General features: G+C 41.2%; 1 protein-coding gene across 1 annotated transcript in view; it reads right to left on the bottom strand.

Annotated features, from left to right (window-relative positions):
* LOC306852003 (protocadherin-15-like) overlaps positions 1 to 15,203 on the bottom strand; it is a gene marked incomplete at its 5' end in the record, with an annotated part of 238,116 nt that overhangs the window by 185,166 nt on the left and 37,747 nt on the right. The window contains 2 exons of the mRNA XM_079388567.1: positions 6,747 to 6,902; positions 8,338 to 8,498. Coding sequence (XP_079244693.1) covers positions 6,747 to 6,902; positions 8,338 to 8,498 — 317 coding nt within the window. The remainder of the gene's footprint in view (positions 1 to 6,746; positions 6,903 to 8,337; positions 8,499 to 15,203) is intronic.

Genomic DNA, 15,203 nt, shown 5'->3' with positions numbered 1-15,203 from the left:
AACAGACAAATGATGTCTGAAGGATCATGTGACACTGAAGACTAAAGAAATAAAGACTCAGCATTGCAATTGCAGAAATGAATTATACTATAAATGTACAGTATATTCAAACTGAAAGCAGTTCTTTAAAATTGTAATTTTAACTTGTAACTTCAATATTACAAACTTTTGACTGGTAGTGTATACCAGAATACATGGACTTGAATTGCTGTGAAGTATATCAAGAAAAGTATCAGCCAAAAGCGTGCATACTGAGCAGAGGTGGGTAGAGTACCCAAAAACTGTACTCAAGTAAAAGTAAAAGTACTTGAAGAAATATTTACTCAAGTAAAAGTAAAAGTAAAAGTAAAAGTCTGAATAGTTACTTGAGTAAGAGTAAAATAAAAAAACTACTCAAGTAGTTAGTTACTTTGGATCATATCATACCTGTTCATAATCAAGAAATCACTTAAATAGGACCTGCCTGACAAAGAGAAGTAGACCAAAAGATCCTCAAAAGCTACACATCATGTTGAGATCCAAAGAAATTCAGGAACAAATGAGAAAGAAAGTAATTGAGATCTATCAGTCTGGAAAAGGTTATAAAGCCATTTCTAAAGCTTTGGGACTCCAGCGAACCACAGTAAGAGCCATTATCCACAAATGGCGAAAACATGGAACAGTGGTGAACCTTCCCAGGAGTGGCCGGCCGACCAAAATTACCCCAAGAGCGCAGCGACGACTCATCCAAGAGATCACAAAATACCCCACAACAACATCTAAAGAACTGCAGGCCTCACTTGCCTCAGTTAAGGTCAGTGTTCATGACTCCACCATAAGAAAGAGACTGGGCAAAAATGGCCTGCATGGCAGAGTTCCAAGACGAAAACCGCTGCTGAGCAAAAAGAACATAAAGGCTCGTCTCAGTTTTGCCAGAAAACATCTTGATGATCCCCAAGACTTTTGGGAAAATACTCTGTGGACTGACAAGACAAAAGTTTAACTTTTTTGTTCCATTACATCTGGCGTAAAAGTAACACAGCATTTCAGAAAAAGAACATCATACCAACAGTAAAATATGGTGGTGGTAGTGTGATGGTCTGGGGCTGTTTTGCTGCTTCAGGACCTGGAAGACTTGCTGTGATAAATGGAACCATGAATTCAGCTGTCTACCAAAAAATCCTGAAGGACAATGTCCAGCCATCTGGTCGTGACCTCAAGCTGAAACGAACTTGGGTTCTGCAGCAGGACAATGATCCAAAACACACCGGCAAATCCACCTCTGAATGGCAGAAGAAAAACAAAATGAAGACTTTGGAGTGGCCTAGTCAAAGTCCTGACCTGAATCTTATTGAGATGCTGTGGCATGACCTTAAAAAGGCGGTTCATGCTCAAAAACCCTCCAATGTGGCTGAATTACAACAATTCTGCCAAGATGAGTGGGCCAAAATTCCTCCACAGCGCTGTAACAGACTCATTGCAAGTTATCTCAAACGCTTGATTGCAGTTGTTGCTGCAAAGGGTGGCCCAACCAATTAAAGTGTGACAAACATGCAAAAAAATCAGGAAGGGGGCCAACACTTTTTCACACCACTGTATTTAGATAAAATTTATATATACATACATATATACACACACACACACTGACGTTCAAAATACTTTTAATGTTTTTTTTAATGTCATTTATTTCAGTGATGCAGATCAGAATTTTTATCAGCCTGATTTATTATCAATGCTGTTCTTTTTTTAGTATTCTATTCATAAAATAATCCAGGTTCCAAAAAATAGTTAACTGTTTCCTGTTGAAAAAAACAGCATATGCTGGTTAGGTATGTTTTGAAGCATGGTTAAAGCTGATTTAAGCTGGTCTTTTGCTGGTCCTTAGCTGGTTTAAGCTGGTCATGTGCTGGTCCGACCACCACATGGCCAGCTAAGGACCAGCTTAAACCAGCAAAGGACCAGCATAAACCAGCATCCCAGCTTCAAAACATACCTAACCAGCATATTCTGCTTTTTTTTCAACAACACTGGTAATAAATCAGTATATTTGAATGATTTCTGAAGGATCATAGGACTCTGAAAACTGGAGTACCAGCTGATAAATATTCTGATTTGCATCACTGAATTAAATGTAATTATATTTTAAAGTTTAATTATGTATTATAAATGTATATATGTACATAACCTCTGACACGGAGAAGAGTGAAAACTCCTCACATGACCGCTACAGAACATCTGAGCATAACGAAACAAATGCACATTGACGGATCTTCTTCCGTCTATTCTGCAAAATCTAACAAATAGTATTTAATGTGTAAGGTACGAACAACAAACTGGTAATGTCATAGTGGTATTATGTACTGTAATCGAATCTATACCTGTGGAACCGACAGCACACGCAGTGTTCATCTAATAAAGATCTTCATAGCTAGCAAACCATAGCCTTTGCAGATTTGCTTTCACCTGACTGTAGATCCAAAGCCATGTCCTCAACGCTCTTGATGTTCTTAAACTTTCTGTTACAACTCTGAGTGAGAACCGCTTCAGACAACCCAGCGCGTGCCGCAGTGAACTGAACGAATCATTCAAACTGATTTGCGAACCGATTCACTGGTTTGCCAACTGGTTTGATCAAGTCTTCGAACAGAATTGACTCAAAAGAATGAATCATTGCCCAGAGAAAAGTAGACGGCGCGTTTGGAATAAACTGAAAGATTTTTAACTTGTATTGCATTAAGATAAAGTAACGAGAGGAGTGTCGCCCACAGTAACGAAGTAAAAGTACAGTTTTTTCACTAAAAATGTACTTGAGTAAGAGTAAAAGTACCCATTTTTAAATATACTCTAAAAGTATTAGTTACCCAAAAAATGTACTCAAGTAAATGTAACGAAGTAAATGTAACGCGTTACTACCCACCTCTGATACTGAGCAATGGTGCAATGGGAATTTACAATATAGCCATAACGTATGGTGGAAAAACACAGAGAAGCTAAATAAGTCAGAAAAGGTGACTGGCAGATTTATTCAGTGAGCTACAGCACTTCTGGAGTAATTACACAGCAGTCAAAGACTGATAAATGTTAACAGCTAAATGCTTCAGCTCCAAAGCCCACAACTGCCATTAATTTACCACAAAATAACCCTGTTGTGGGTAAACCAACACACTGGCACAATCCACTGATTGAATTTCCAATTACAGCTGGCAAGTGTTCAGTTTAGTGTTCAGTTCAGTTTAGCTAAAGCAGCTCACTTCTCAAATACTCACTTTCTCAAATACGATCAGTTTTACCAGGGATGACCTGCTGAACATTCGACAGAACACCACAAAATCTTTTACCGGATTTAGATTTTTCGGATGTTTTGCTGGACATTGTAGTTGGCGGAGCCATAGCTCTGGTCAAACGCTACAGGAGGCGTAGGCGGGGGAAGCGAGCCAGAGCACTCGTGAAGCTTCGACAGCACGGATTTCGAATGCCTTTCCCTAGCATCCATCTGGCGAATCTCTGCTCTCTACCCAACAAAACGGACAAACTCCTTCTGCTCTCCCAGACAAACAACGATTTTTCTAACTCTGCTGCTCTGTGTTTCACGGAAACCTGGCTAAATGGCGACATACCGGACAGTGTGCTACATCTGCCTAATTACCAGCTGATCAGAACAGATCTGGACACGGAATCAACGGGGAAATCGCACGGTGGCAGGATGTGTTTTACATCAATGAGAGGTGGTGTACAGATGTAACTGTGTTAAAGAAGATGTGCTGTTTAGATCTAGAAACGCTCTTCATTAACTGCAAGCCGTTCTATTCGCCGCGGGAGTTCTGCTCGTTCATTCTCGTGAGTGTCTACATTCCACCGCAAGCGCACGTGAGCACAGCTCTACAGAAACTCGCTGATCTGATCACAGAGAGTGAGCAACAACACCCGGACTCTGTTTTAATCATTCTCAGGGACTTTAATGAAGCAAATCTCTCCCGTGAACTGCCAAAATACAGACAGCACATCACATGTCCCACCAGGGACAGTAATATATTGGATCACTGTTACACAACAATAAAGGACGCATATCACTCGGTTCCACGAGCAGCTTTAGGACTCTCTGATCACTGTTTGGTTCATCTTATTCCGACCTACAGGCAGAAACTTAAATCTGCAAAGCCTGTATTAAGATCTGTTAAAAGAAGGACTAATGAAACAGAGCGGGATCTACAAGCCTGTTTCTCTCTCACTGATTGGTCTGTTTTTGAAGCCGCTGCCATCGATCTGGACGAGCTCACAGAGACTGTTACATCTTATATCAGTTTCTTTGCGGATATGTGCATTCCTAACAGGACTCATCTAATCTACAACAGCGACAAACGTCTCAGGTTACGTATGTAACCATGGTTCCCTGTAGGGAACGAGACGCTGCGTCGCGTTGCCACACTTCCGGCATCCCTGCCAGCGCTTGCTTCATGACTTGAAGCTGAAGCCGGCTCCGCCGCACGTGCTTATATGCTTCCTGGTCGTGACGTCACCCCGCCCGTGACGCCTCGCCCTTGTTTGACTGATTACACATCATATTCAGAGCCTGGTCACGCTGAAGGCGTTCCCATATGCGTTTTCGACGCAGCTCGAAGTTCCTGGAAGGGAACCATGGTTCACTGCAAAACTCAGACAGCTCTGTCAGGCCAAAGAAGATGCTTACAGAAAGGGGGATAAAGTCTTGTACAAACAGGCCAAATACACACTGGAAAAGGAGATCAGAGTGGCAAAGAGGAATTATTCTGACAAGCTAAGGAAAAAAAAATATCTTCCAGTGATCCTGCTTCAGTGTGGAATGGAATGAAGGATATCACCAGTTACAAGTCACCATCCCCCAGCACTCTGGAGAATCAACAATTAGCAGACGACTTGAACGAGTTTTATTATTGTTTTGAAAAATCAACCCTCCTCTCCCCCAAACCTACAATTCAAATCAGCAAAGAAGATGTGTGCCAGGTCTTCAGGAAGAACAAAAGAAGGAAAGCACCAGGCCCAGACGGTGTGTCACCAGCCTGTCTGAAAATCTGTGCTGACCAGCTGGCCCCCATCTTCACACAGATCTTCAACAGATCACTGGAACTGTGTGAAGTCCCCTCATGCTTCAAATACTCCACCATCATCCCCGTCCCAAAGAAAGCCAAAATTACTGGACTTAATGACTACAGACCTGTGGCCCTAACATCTGTAGCCATGAAATCATTTGAAAGACTGGTTTTGGCTTATCTGAAGGACATCACTGGTCCCTTACTGGACCCCCTGCAGTTTGCCTACAGAGCAAACAGATCTGTGGATGATGCAGTCAACATGGGACTGCACTTCATCCTGAAGCATCTGGACAGACCAGGGACTTATGTGAGGATCCTGTTTGTGGACTCCAGCTCCGCTTTTAACACCATCATCACGGAAACAACTTCAGAATAAACGAACCCAGCTCTCCGTCCCCACCTCCGTCTGTAAGTGGATCAACAGCTTCCTGACAGACAGACAGCAGTTAGTAAAGCTTGGTAAATTCACATGCAGCACACGTACCATCAGCACTGGAGCTCCTCAGGGCTGCGTACTCTCCCCACTGCTCTTCTCCCTCTACACCAACGACTGCACTTCTAAAGACCCCTCTGTCAAGCTCCTGAAGTTTGCAGACGACACCGCACTGATCGGCCTCATCCAGGACGGTGACAAGTCTGCTTACAGACAGGAGGTTAAGGAGCTGGCTGACTGGTGCAGTCTTAACAACCTGGAGCTTAAAACGCTCAAAACAGTGGAGATGATTGTGGAAACAATTTGAGAAACCCCCCTGCACTCCCCCCACTCCCCATCATGAACAGCACTGTGACTGCAGTGGAGTCATTCAGATTCCTGGGCACCACCATCTCCCAGGACCTGAAGTGGGATATTCACATAGACTCCATTGTCAGAAAGGCCCAGCAGAGGTTGTACTTTCTTTGCCAGCTGAGGAAGTTCATCCTGCCACAGGAGCTGCTGAAACAGTTCTACTTCGCCATCATTGAATCCATCCTATGCACTTCAATAACTGTCTGGTTCAGCTCAGCTTCTAAATATGACCTCAGAAGACTACGGAGAGTAGTCCGGACTGCTGAGCGAATCATTGGTACAACCCTCCCCACTCTAAAAGCGCTGTACTTATCCAGAGTGAGCAAAAGGGCTGGTAAAATCACTCTGGACCCCTCACATCCAGCACACTCCCTCTTTGAACTGTTACCGTCTGGTCGACGTTACAGAGCTCTGAGCACCAGAACGACCAGACACAGGAACAGTTTCTTCCCTCAGGCAATCCATCTCATGAACACTCAACAATAAACGTGAAACACACAAATATAATACATTATCCATTCACCATACTAATTTTCTCATTTCTAATTTGCACATACTTGACCTGTACATACATAGTTGTCTATATTATATATTGTGTTTATGCTTCTTTGTACATTGCCTATTTGGATATTTGGATATTATTATTTTATTATCTGTGTCCTGTCCTGTTGCTGTCTTTCTGTTGCACTGTGGAGCTTCTGTCACTACAACAAATTCCTTGTATGTCTAAACATACTTGGCCAATAAAGCTCATTCTGATTCTGATTCCGATTCAGCAAACTTCTAATAATGTGTGCTCCAGAATGCCGGTGACGTCAATGTTCTCCAGAAAGTGCAGAAAAGAAACTCATGAAAAAGTAATTACAACTACAGAGGAAGAACAAAAGAGGCCCTGCTAAATAGAAACTCACCTCATTAATCGCTACATAGTAGCGCGGCTGCTGAAAGCGTGGGGTGTTGTCGTTTCGATCCCGTACGACTATCCGCACCTCGTGTAAGATCACCGTGCCAACAAGCTCATTAGTACATTGAACCTGCACCACAATGGACTGAATGTAGGAGGGAGGCTGAAAGACAAAAATAAAAGAGACAAATCGAGCAAGTTCATTTGCATGGTGTGCATTCAGCAGACCGACCGAAAAATGACCATTTGCTTGCAGTCTATTATGAAGCCCATTACAAAGTGCATGCTGTGAACAACAGATTTCCAAGCAAAAGAGAGCAACTTTTTTGTTTTATCATAGTTCTGATTGAACCAAAAGACCTCTTTTGGACAGAGAGGGACTGAGACCACCTGTGCATTGTTTTTTCAACAATTTTAAGATTTAAAAGATCCTAAACAGGTTCATGTTTTATTTCCATGTTTAAAGGAATAGTTTACCTGAGATTTAAAGGCAGATATTACTCACTAATGGATCCTCTGCAGTGAATGGGTGCCATCAGAATGAAAGTTCAAACAGCTGATAAAAACATCACAATAATCAATAAGTAATCTACACGACTCTAGTCCATCAATTAATGTCTTTTTGATGCAAAAAGCTGCATGTTTTAATGTCAAAGCATTGTTTCTGGCTAAAATACGAGTCCTCTATCCATAATATTGCTTTCTACAGCGAAAAAGAGATCTCGTCTGAATCAGGAGAATAAATATGCACAGATCAAGCACCATGTTCAAGTAAATACAGTCCAAAATGAAATACTGTATATCAGTGGATTTTGATATGAGAAGACTTTTGTACTGGAGGAAGTGTTATTATTAGTGCTGTCAAACGATTAATCGCATCCAAAATAAAAGTGTTTGTTTAAATAATATATGTATGTGTGCTGTGTATATTTATTATGTATATATAAATATACACACATGCATGTATATATTTCTGAAAAATAGCTTATATTTATATATGAAATATATTTATTTATACTATAAATTATTTAATATAAACATAGACGTAAATACATGTAAATATTTTGAAAATATATACTGTATGTGTGTGCATTTACATAATAAATATACACAGATCACACACATATATTATGCAAACAAAAACTTTTATTTTGGATGTGTTTAATCGTGATTAATCGTTTGACAGCACTAGTTATTATGGATTACGGGCAATTAAAAGTTTAAATGTTTTGATGGATTTGTTTCTTACAAACACACAGCTTTTCACTTCACAAGTTGTTAATTGATGGACTAGAGTGGTGGTGATTACTTGTGGATTATTGTGATGTTTTTTATCAGCTGTTTGAACTCTTATTCTGATGGCAACCATCCATAGCAGATTAAGCACTGCACTGGTGAGCGAGTGATGTAATGCTAAATTTCTCCAAATCTGTTCTGATGAAGAAACAAACTCATCATTTACATCTTGGATGGCCTGAGGGTGAGTACATTTTCAGCAAATATAAATTTTTGGGTGAATTATTCCTTTAAAGGTAGAGTGTGATTTCTGCACCACTAGCATTAAATGGTTGTTTCAGACTTGTATAGTAAATAATTACATCTCGGTCCAGAACACGTCCGGTGCTGTTGAGATACAGGCGTTGCTTGACCGGGTCCAGAATGACCCAGTAATTGTGGTTGTCCCGTAAAGATAAAGAAATGGTCCTGTCAGGGTCTTCTCCTCTCCCATTTATCTGCATGTCCTCCACCAGAAGGGTTCCTGTGATAATAACACACAAACATTTTTATTTGCTCACTGATTAATTTTCAAAAAGCATTTGTGGCATTTCCCTAATCATTTCTCTCTTCTATTCACTAAAAATGCACAATTTACTTTGTATTGCCACATGGATGTAATTAATTTGCCACATTAATTAAACAGTACAAACTGAGACCTTTGCTTCTATCTCTCTCCTTTTTTTATTTCTCCTGAAAACAGACCCAGTAATCTCACGTCTCTTCTGATGTTTTAGAATAGATATCAACTTCACAAACTCTGCTCAGATTTACTAAGACACTAAAAGTGAAGTCTGAAGAAGTCAGGGATCTCAGCATGAATTCAAACACCAAAGACCAAATGATCTGAACAATGATATACATATTCATTTTATAGCGCTACACTCTTGCTATTACCAGTGAAAAAAAAAAAAAACTCATATGGAAATAATGTTCTTTTAAAAGAACATACCTAAGTGTGACCTTAATGTAATGTTTTTGTGCACTTAATTGAATGTCAATTGCATGCATTATATTTTAAACTTATATTAAATGCAGTTAGAGTTATTTTTATGTCATTTCATAATGACTTTGTTGTTTTTGAAATATGGTTAAAGTGCATTTTTGGTAAACTAAACAGCATTAATGTAAACTACAAACACTTGAATGCCATTTAGATTAAAACTACAAAAACATGCAAATATATTTGTAATTACACATTTTTAATGATAAAGTTAGTAAGTTAAAACATTAACTTTAAACATAATATTACATAACAAACTACAGTTTAAAAACTATAATTATTACTTCACACGTGCTTTAGTATGTTAGTCAACAAATCAAAATAAGTGCATTTCTTCAAATCATGACTAGTTTATTAAAAGTGTACTTCAAAGGAAAACTTTTAATTTGACATTATTACAAAGCACTTTTTAAAAATTCACTTAAGTATATTAAGAAATTAAAATGTGCTGTCCCCCTCAACACTTTATTTAAAAGTGTCTTGTTACACACGTTACATGCACTTACTATTATAATAACAATAAATTGTGCATAATTACATGCAAGTAACCCTTAGCCAAACTCTAATCCTAAACTTAACCCTATAATAAGTACATGAAGTTAATTAATATTACTCAGTACTTAAATATATAATTACACTGTAACAAGGACACAAAATAAAGTGTAACCTTTATTTCATTAATATTGTATTATGCAAGTACAATTTAATTTAATTAATATTGTATTATGCAAGAACAATTTATTAAAAATATACTTTTAAGATCTGAAGTACGACACAAGTGCACTTTCCATATAAGTAAGCACACTTCTTTCTTACAATGTCATGAAATTGGTGTCATTGGTCTCTATTTTATTTCTGCTAAAGAATTTTAAGGGAAGCATCTAACATGAAATTGATCATTAAATGAGAACTCTCTCAAGCTACGAAAGAGCAATCTCTGAGTAATAAAAGTGATCTGATATACGGATCTAACTTATTCCAAAGCACACATCCAGCATCCAGGTGTTGTTACAGTATGTGGGTTTAATGAGAGCTCTTCGACTGCAGCATGTGATTTAAAGCAGCTGACAGCATAAGAACACACTGCACATTGCAATCAGTTCACTGCATAGAGCACATCACGCTCACATCAGCCTTTCATTTCGAACAGCTGTAAGGCAGGCCATTGTTAATTCAAACTAAATCTTACAGAAAATTCCACACTGAGTTGTTATGTAATATTGCTTGATATGCTTGGTTTGTATTGTACAAAATTGTAGAACATTTTTATGCAACTACTACACAGTCATAGTTTCCAAAGGCACGTAACAGGGTCTACAAAGAACAAACCTTGAGCAATGGAAAATAAATGAAAATGGCCTCATAAGACATCTTGTTCCTGCTGCTAACATTAGTAAGGGTTTAATGTTGAACAAGCCAATGGATGCCTTCGATATGGGCATTAAAGTGAAGCGGGATAGTTAATCATATGAGCAGCTATCTCAGGAGAGTCATCAGCCCCAATGATTACTGAGCATAAAATAGCCAGGGAACACAAGTCCATTTTAAAGGGCCAAATATATCTAAATGTGTGAACACTGTAACACTATAGTGCTAACATCATTTCCTTTCCTCATGCTGCCAATAGAAAATGCCATGTTAGTCTAAAACCCTAAACACACTGCACGATTTTCGGCTGTCCCAGACAAAAGACTTCTGATTTGATTTCTGATTTACCACGACTGTTTCACGATGCCAATCTTTCGTCAGTGACAGCCGGAAATTGGCTTTAAACAGCAAAACGTGGTCTCCTGTGAATTGCTTGTTGTACACTGGAGGACCTTTCATTCTACACTCTTAATAAAATAATTAAATAATAATAATAATAATAATAATACGTTTTATTTATAGGCGCCTTTCAAGACACTGAAGGACACCGTAGAGTAAAATACAAAACATACAACACAAGCATTATAACATTTAACACATTAAACAAGCAAATCATTAAAAGCAATTCTAAACAAATACGTTTTTATCTGAACTTTAAAATGGGAAATTGAGTCCAGCTGGCGAATGTGCAAAGGTAAAGAGTTAAATAACTTTGGCGCTGCACAACTAAAAGCCCTACCACCAAAGGAACTCATCTTGAACTTTGGACTTTTATGCAAATGGAGAAGATCTGAAAGATAATGAGGTGCCAAATTATGAAGAGCTTTGTATGTAAGAAGTAAAATTTTATAATGAACACGATAACAAACAGGAAGCCAATGTAGCTGGAAAAGAATTGGAGATAAATACTGTCTTTGCTGTTTCTAATTACTTGCAATAACCTAAACATAGCAAAATGTTAATTTCAAGTTGTTCATTAACTGTAACGTTGATAATACATAACTGGAGAAGAACTGAGAAGCTGACCCTCGTTGTTGTAAACAAAACGAGTGATTGAAATCATGACAGAAATTTTAACCTCTGCCTCTTTTAACTATGTGCAGCAAATAAACAATTAAATCAATAAATGTAATATCCTGCACATTAAGGCAATGAAACGAATATATTACTAACAAAATAACAATGGATTGTTATTATGAAACATGACTTTTTTGGCAAATGTATATGCAATGTAAATACAATAATTGTATGCAAGAATGATTTCAAATATAATTCACACAAGAAGGCTGTTCATGTCTGTTCATTGTAAAAAAAATAAAATAAATAAATAATATGGTCCCACTTTATATTAGGTGGCCTTAACTACTATGTACTTACATTAAAATTAATAATTTGATACAATGCACTTATTGTGTACATACATGTTTTTACATTGTACTTATATATTTAAAAATACCTATATGTAATTGCATCTGTAATTCATTTCTGTAATTACATTTATAATTACACTGTTGACCCATCACTTACACCTTAACCCACCTTTAAATCTACCCATACCACTTAACCTGTCCCTAACCTTTAACATATCCCACCTCAATAGCAGCAAGAGTGCTTTGAAATACAATTGTACATTGTACTTATTTTTTGATGCAAGTACATAGTAGATAAGGCCACTTCATATAAAGTGTGACCAATAATATAATAAAAGAATGAATGAACTAACAAACAAACAAACAAATATCAATTTAAACATCCATACACCCAACAATCTAAAATTTCCTTTCCTTTCCTTTCCTTTCCTTTCCTTTCCTTTCCTTTCCTTTCCTTTCCTTTCCTTTCCTTTCCTTTCCTTTCCTTTCATTTCAGCTCCAGGGGACCTACATCTTTTATAAAGACTAAATTAATTAATGAATTAGTTCTAAAAATATTATTTTCTTTATTAACTAACTTTTTAAATGAATTTTAGCTCCTTGGTATGACTGTCTAAATGGGAATAAATTCAAATGATGATTTTATTTCATTCTTTCTTTCTTTTCCCACTGAGGCAGACAGTATGTGTTCCCTATCGATACTCCACTCGTACTGCGTCTTGCTAAAGACGCTGTGGGAAAAAGCCTTTTTTCTCCTTTACTGAAGCCTTATTCAATCACGCAGTGAAACTGCACGACTATTGGTTTGTGCAGTGTGTTAAAATCGAACCATTGTGTCGGCAGCGGAGCTGCACGAGCCTATGGTGACGGACCCCGCCAGATCCAGCCAGAATGGGTGGGGTTACCTGGCTATATAATCGGCCGTCTCGCCATAGGATCCTCAGATTTCTTTTCCTTCAGCGACGACATCTCGCCTTTGCTGATCCCAAGAAGCCGCCATCGCCGTTGACACGCCTCGCAGCTGAGCCAGAGACCTCCTGCCTGCTGAGACGATGCTTTTAATCGTGCTCCAGCCCCGCAGAAGCCCCGGTCTGTTCGCTGCCGCCATCCGGCGAATTCATGCGCTCTAAAAGAGTCAAATTACAGGCGTTGTTTCAAATGCCTGGCCGACATTGCGGCTCGTGCAGGGCTTCCCTGCACTCCGATGACGGCCACATCGAGTGCGTTTCCTGCTTGGGGAAATCCCATGCAGATGCCGCGCTCGCTGGAACTGAATGCTGTCACTGCGAGAGTTTCAGTCTCGCCTCTCTGCGCTCGCGGATCGCTTTCTTTTCAGAGAGCGATCCCGCCCTTCGCGCCCTCCTGTTTTCTTCCTCCCAGGGACCTGTGAGGAAAAAAAGGCAGGGCAGAGGATTTAAGCTCTCAGCTGAGAACGAGCTCACGCCGGTTCAAATCCAGCGTGACTCGTTTTCGCCACAGAGAGAGCATTCTCCTGTCCTTTTTTCCCAGCCCGACCAGCGTCCCTCCGCTGCTGCGAGCGATCTGGTCTCGTTCGGGAAAAGTGACAAAGAGCTGGCCGATGACAGCATAGCTTTCACCTCTCGCCTCCGCCCCTCAGCCTGCCAAGGCCAGGAAGAGGAGAGGGCCGAGTCCAGCCGCGGCCAGACCGCCTGCCAAGCAGCCTCTCTTAAAAAAACTCGTCACCCCGCTCATTGCCGGGTGCAGAGCACATTGTGTCTGTTGCAAACACAGGGCCCGTACAAGCGCCCTTACAACAGTCCGTTGTTATAACGGGCAGAATAGAACACAAACATTCTCAAAGAGAGAGCAAATTTCCTCTTCCTTCCCTCGCGAACGTCCTGCCTCCGTGCAGTCGATCGCTCGAGTTTATCCAGCCCCTTGCCACGTGGGCCGAGGCCTGGAGGGCCATCCCCGGAGTGTCAGAATGGGTTATACGGATAATAGAATGAGGTTACTCACTCCAATTCGCTCGCAGACCCCCACGCTTCAGCGGCGTGGTCTCCACTTCTGTAGACGGCGAGAACGCTCACGTTCTACATTCAGAAGTGATGACGCTGCTGGAAAAAGGAGCCATAAAAATGGTTCCTCCAGCTCAGAGCGAATCAGGCTTTTACAGCCGTTACTTCCTCGTTCCCAAGAAGGATGGCGGCCTCCGGCCCATCCTCGATCTCAGACGCCTGAATCGCGCCCTCTGTTCCCTGGATCTGAAAGACGCATACTTTCACGTCCAGATAGCCCCCCATCACAGACGATTCTTGAGATTCGCCTTCGAGGGAGTGGCTTATCAGTACATGGTCCTTCCCTTTAGACTGTCCCTGGCCCCACGCACTTTTACGAAGTGCATGGACGCGGCTCTTTCCCCTCTCAGGCAGATGGGAATCCGCATTCTCAATTACCTTGACGACTGGCTCATTCTGGCCCAGTCAGAGGTACAACTACTCTCACACAGAGCCCTCCTCCTCAGCCACCTAGAATGCCTGGGGCTCAGGGTCAGATGAGAGCTGTGCTAGCGCCGGAACGCGCTCTGGCCATTCAAAAGCTCGTAGCCTCCTTCCAGAGCGGCACCGCTCACCCCGTCAAAGCGTTTCAGAGGATGCTGGGCCTCATGGCCGCAGCATCGCCGGTGCTACAGTTGGGCCTGCTTCGCATGTGGCCCCTTCAGCGCAGAACCTCCACATCAACTGCTTAGAGATGCTAGCAGTGTTTCGAGCCTGCCAGTTTTTCCTGCCAGAGCTAAAGGGACGACATGTGCTGATCCGCTCAGACAACATGTCAGTGGTGTCCTACGTAAATCACCAGGGAGGTCTCTCCTCGAAGCGCCTCTTCCTTATGGTAGAGCGACTTCTGGAGTGGGCTCAGCTCAACTTGCGCTCGCTGAGAACAGCACATTTGCCGGGCAGATTGAACCGAGGAGCGGATATGTTATCACGGAGCAACGTCCCCTCAGAAGAGTGGATGCTCCATTCGCAGACGGTTTGAATGATCTGGAGAAACTTTGGCAAGGCCGAAGTAGACCTTTTCGCCTCCAAAGACAACTCTCACTGCCCAGCCTATTATTCGAAGGTCAAGGACGCTTTGGCCCACGACTGGCCCAACCTTCTCCTTTATGCATTCCCTCCGATCGCTCTGATTCCTCAGGTCATCAGGCGAATCAGGGAACAAGGACACAAGGTCTTGTTGGTGGCCCCCCTGTGGGAGAACCAGCCTTGGATGTCAGAGCTGACCCAGCTGCTAACTGCAGCCCCCTGGCCCATGCCCCTGAGACGAGACCTCCTCTCTCAGGCGAACGGTTTATTGTGGCACCCTCGTCCCAAACTGTGGGCGCTTCACCTCTGGTCGCTCAACGGGAGCCTACCAGCCTCCCAGAGCGAGTGCTAAATACCATTTCTGAGGCTAGAGCCCCGTCTACGAGACGCCTCTATGCCCT

This window comes from Barbus barbus (assembly GCF_936440315.1).
Source record: "Barbus barbus genome assembly, chromosome: 32".
In the NCBI taxonomy this organism is placed as follows: domain Eukaryota; kingdom Metazoa; phylum Chordata; class Actinopteri; order Cypriniformes; family Cyprinidae; genus Barbus; species Barbus barbus.
Note: the sequence above shows the minus strand (reverse complement) of the source record. Positions and strands in the feature narration are given on the sequence as shown.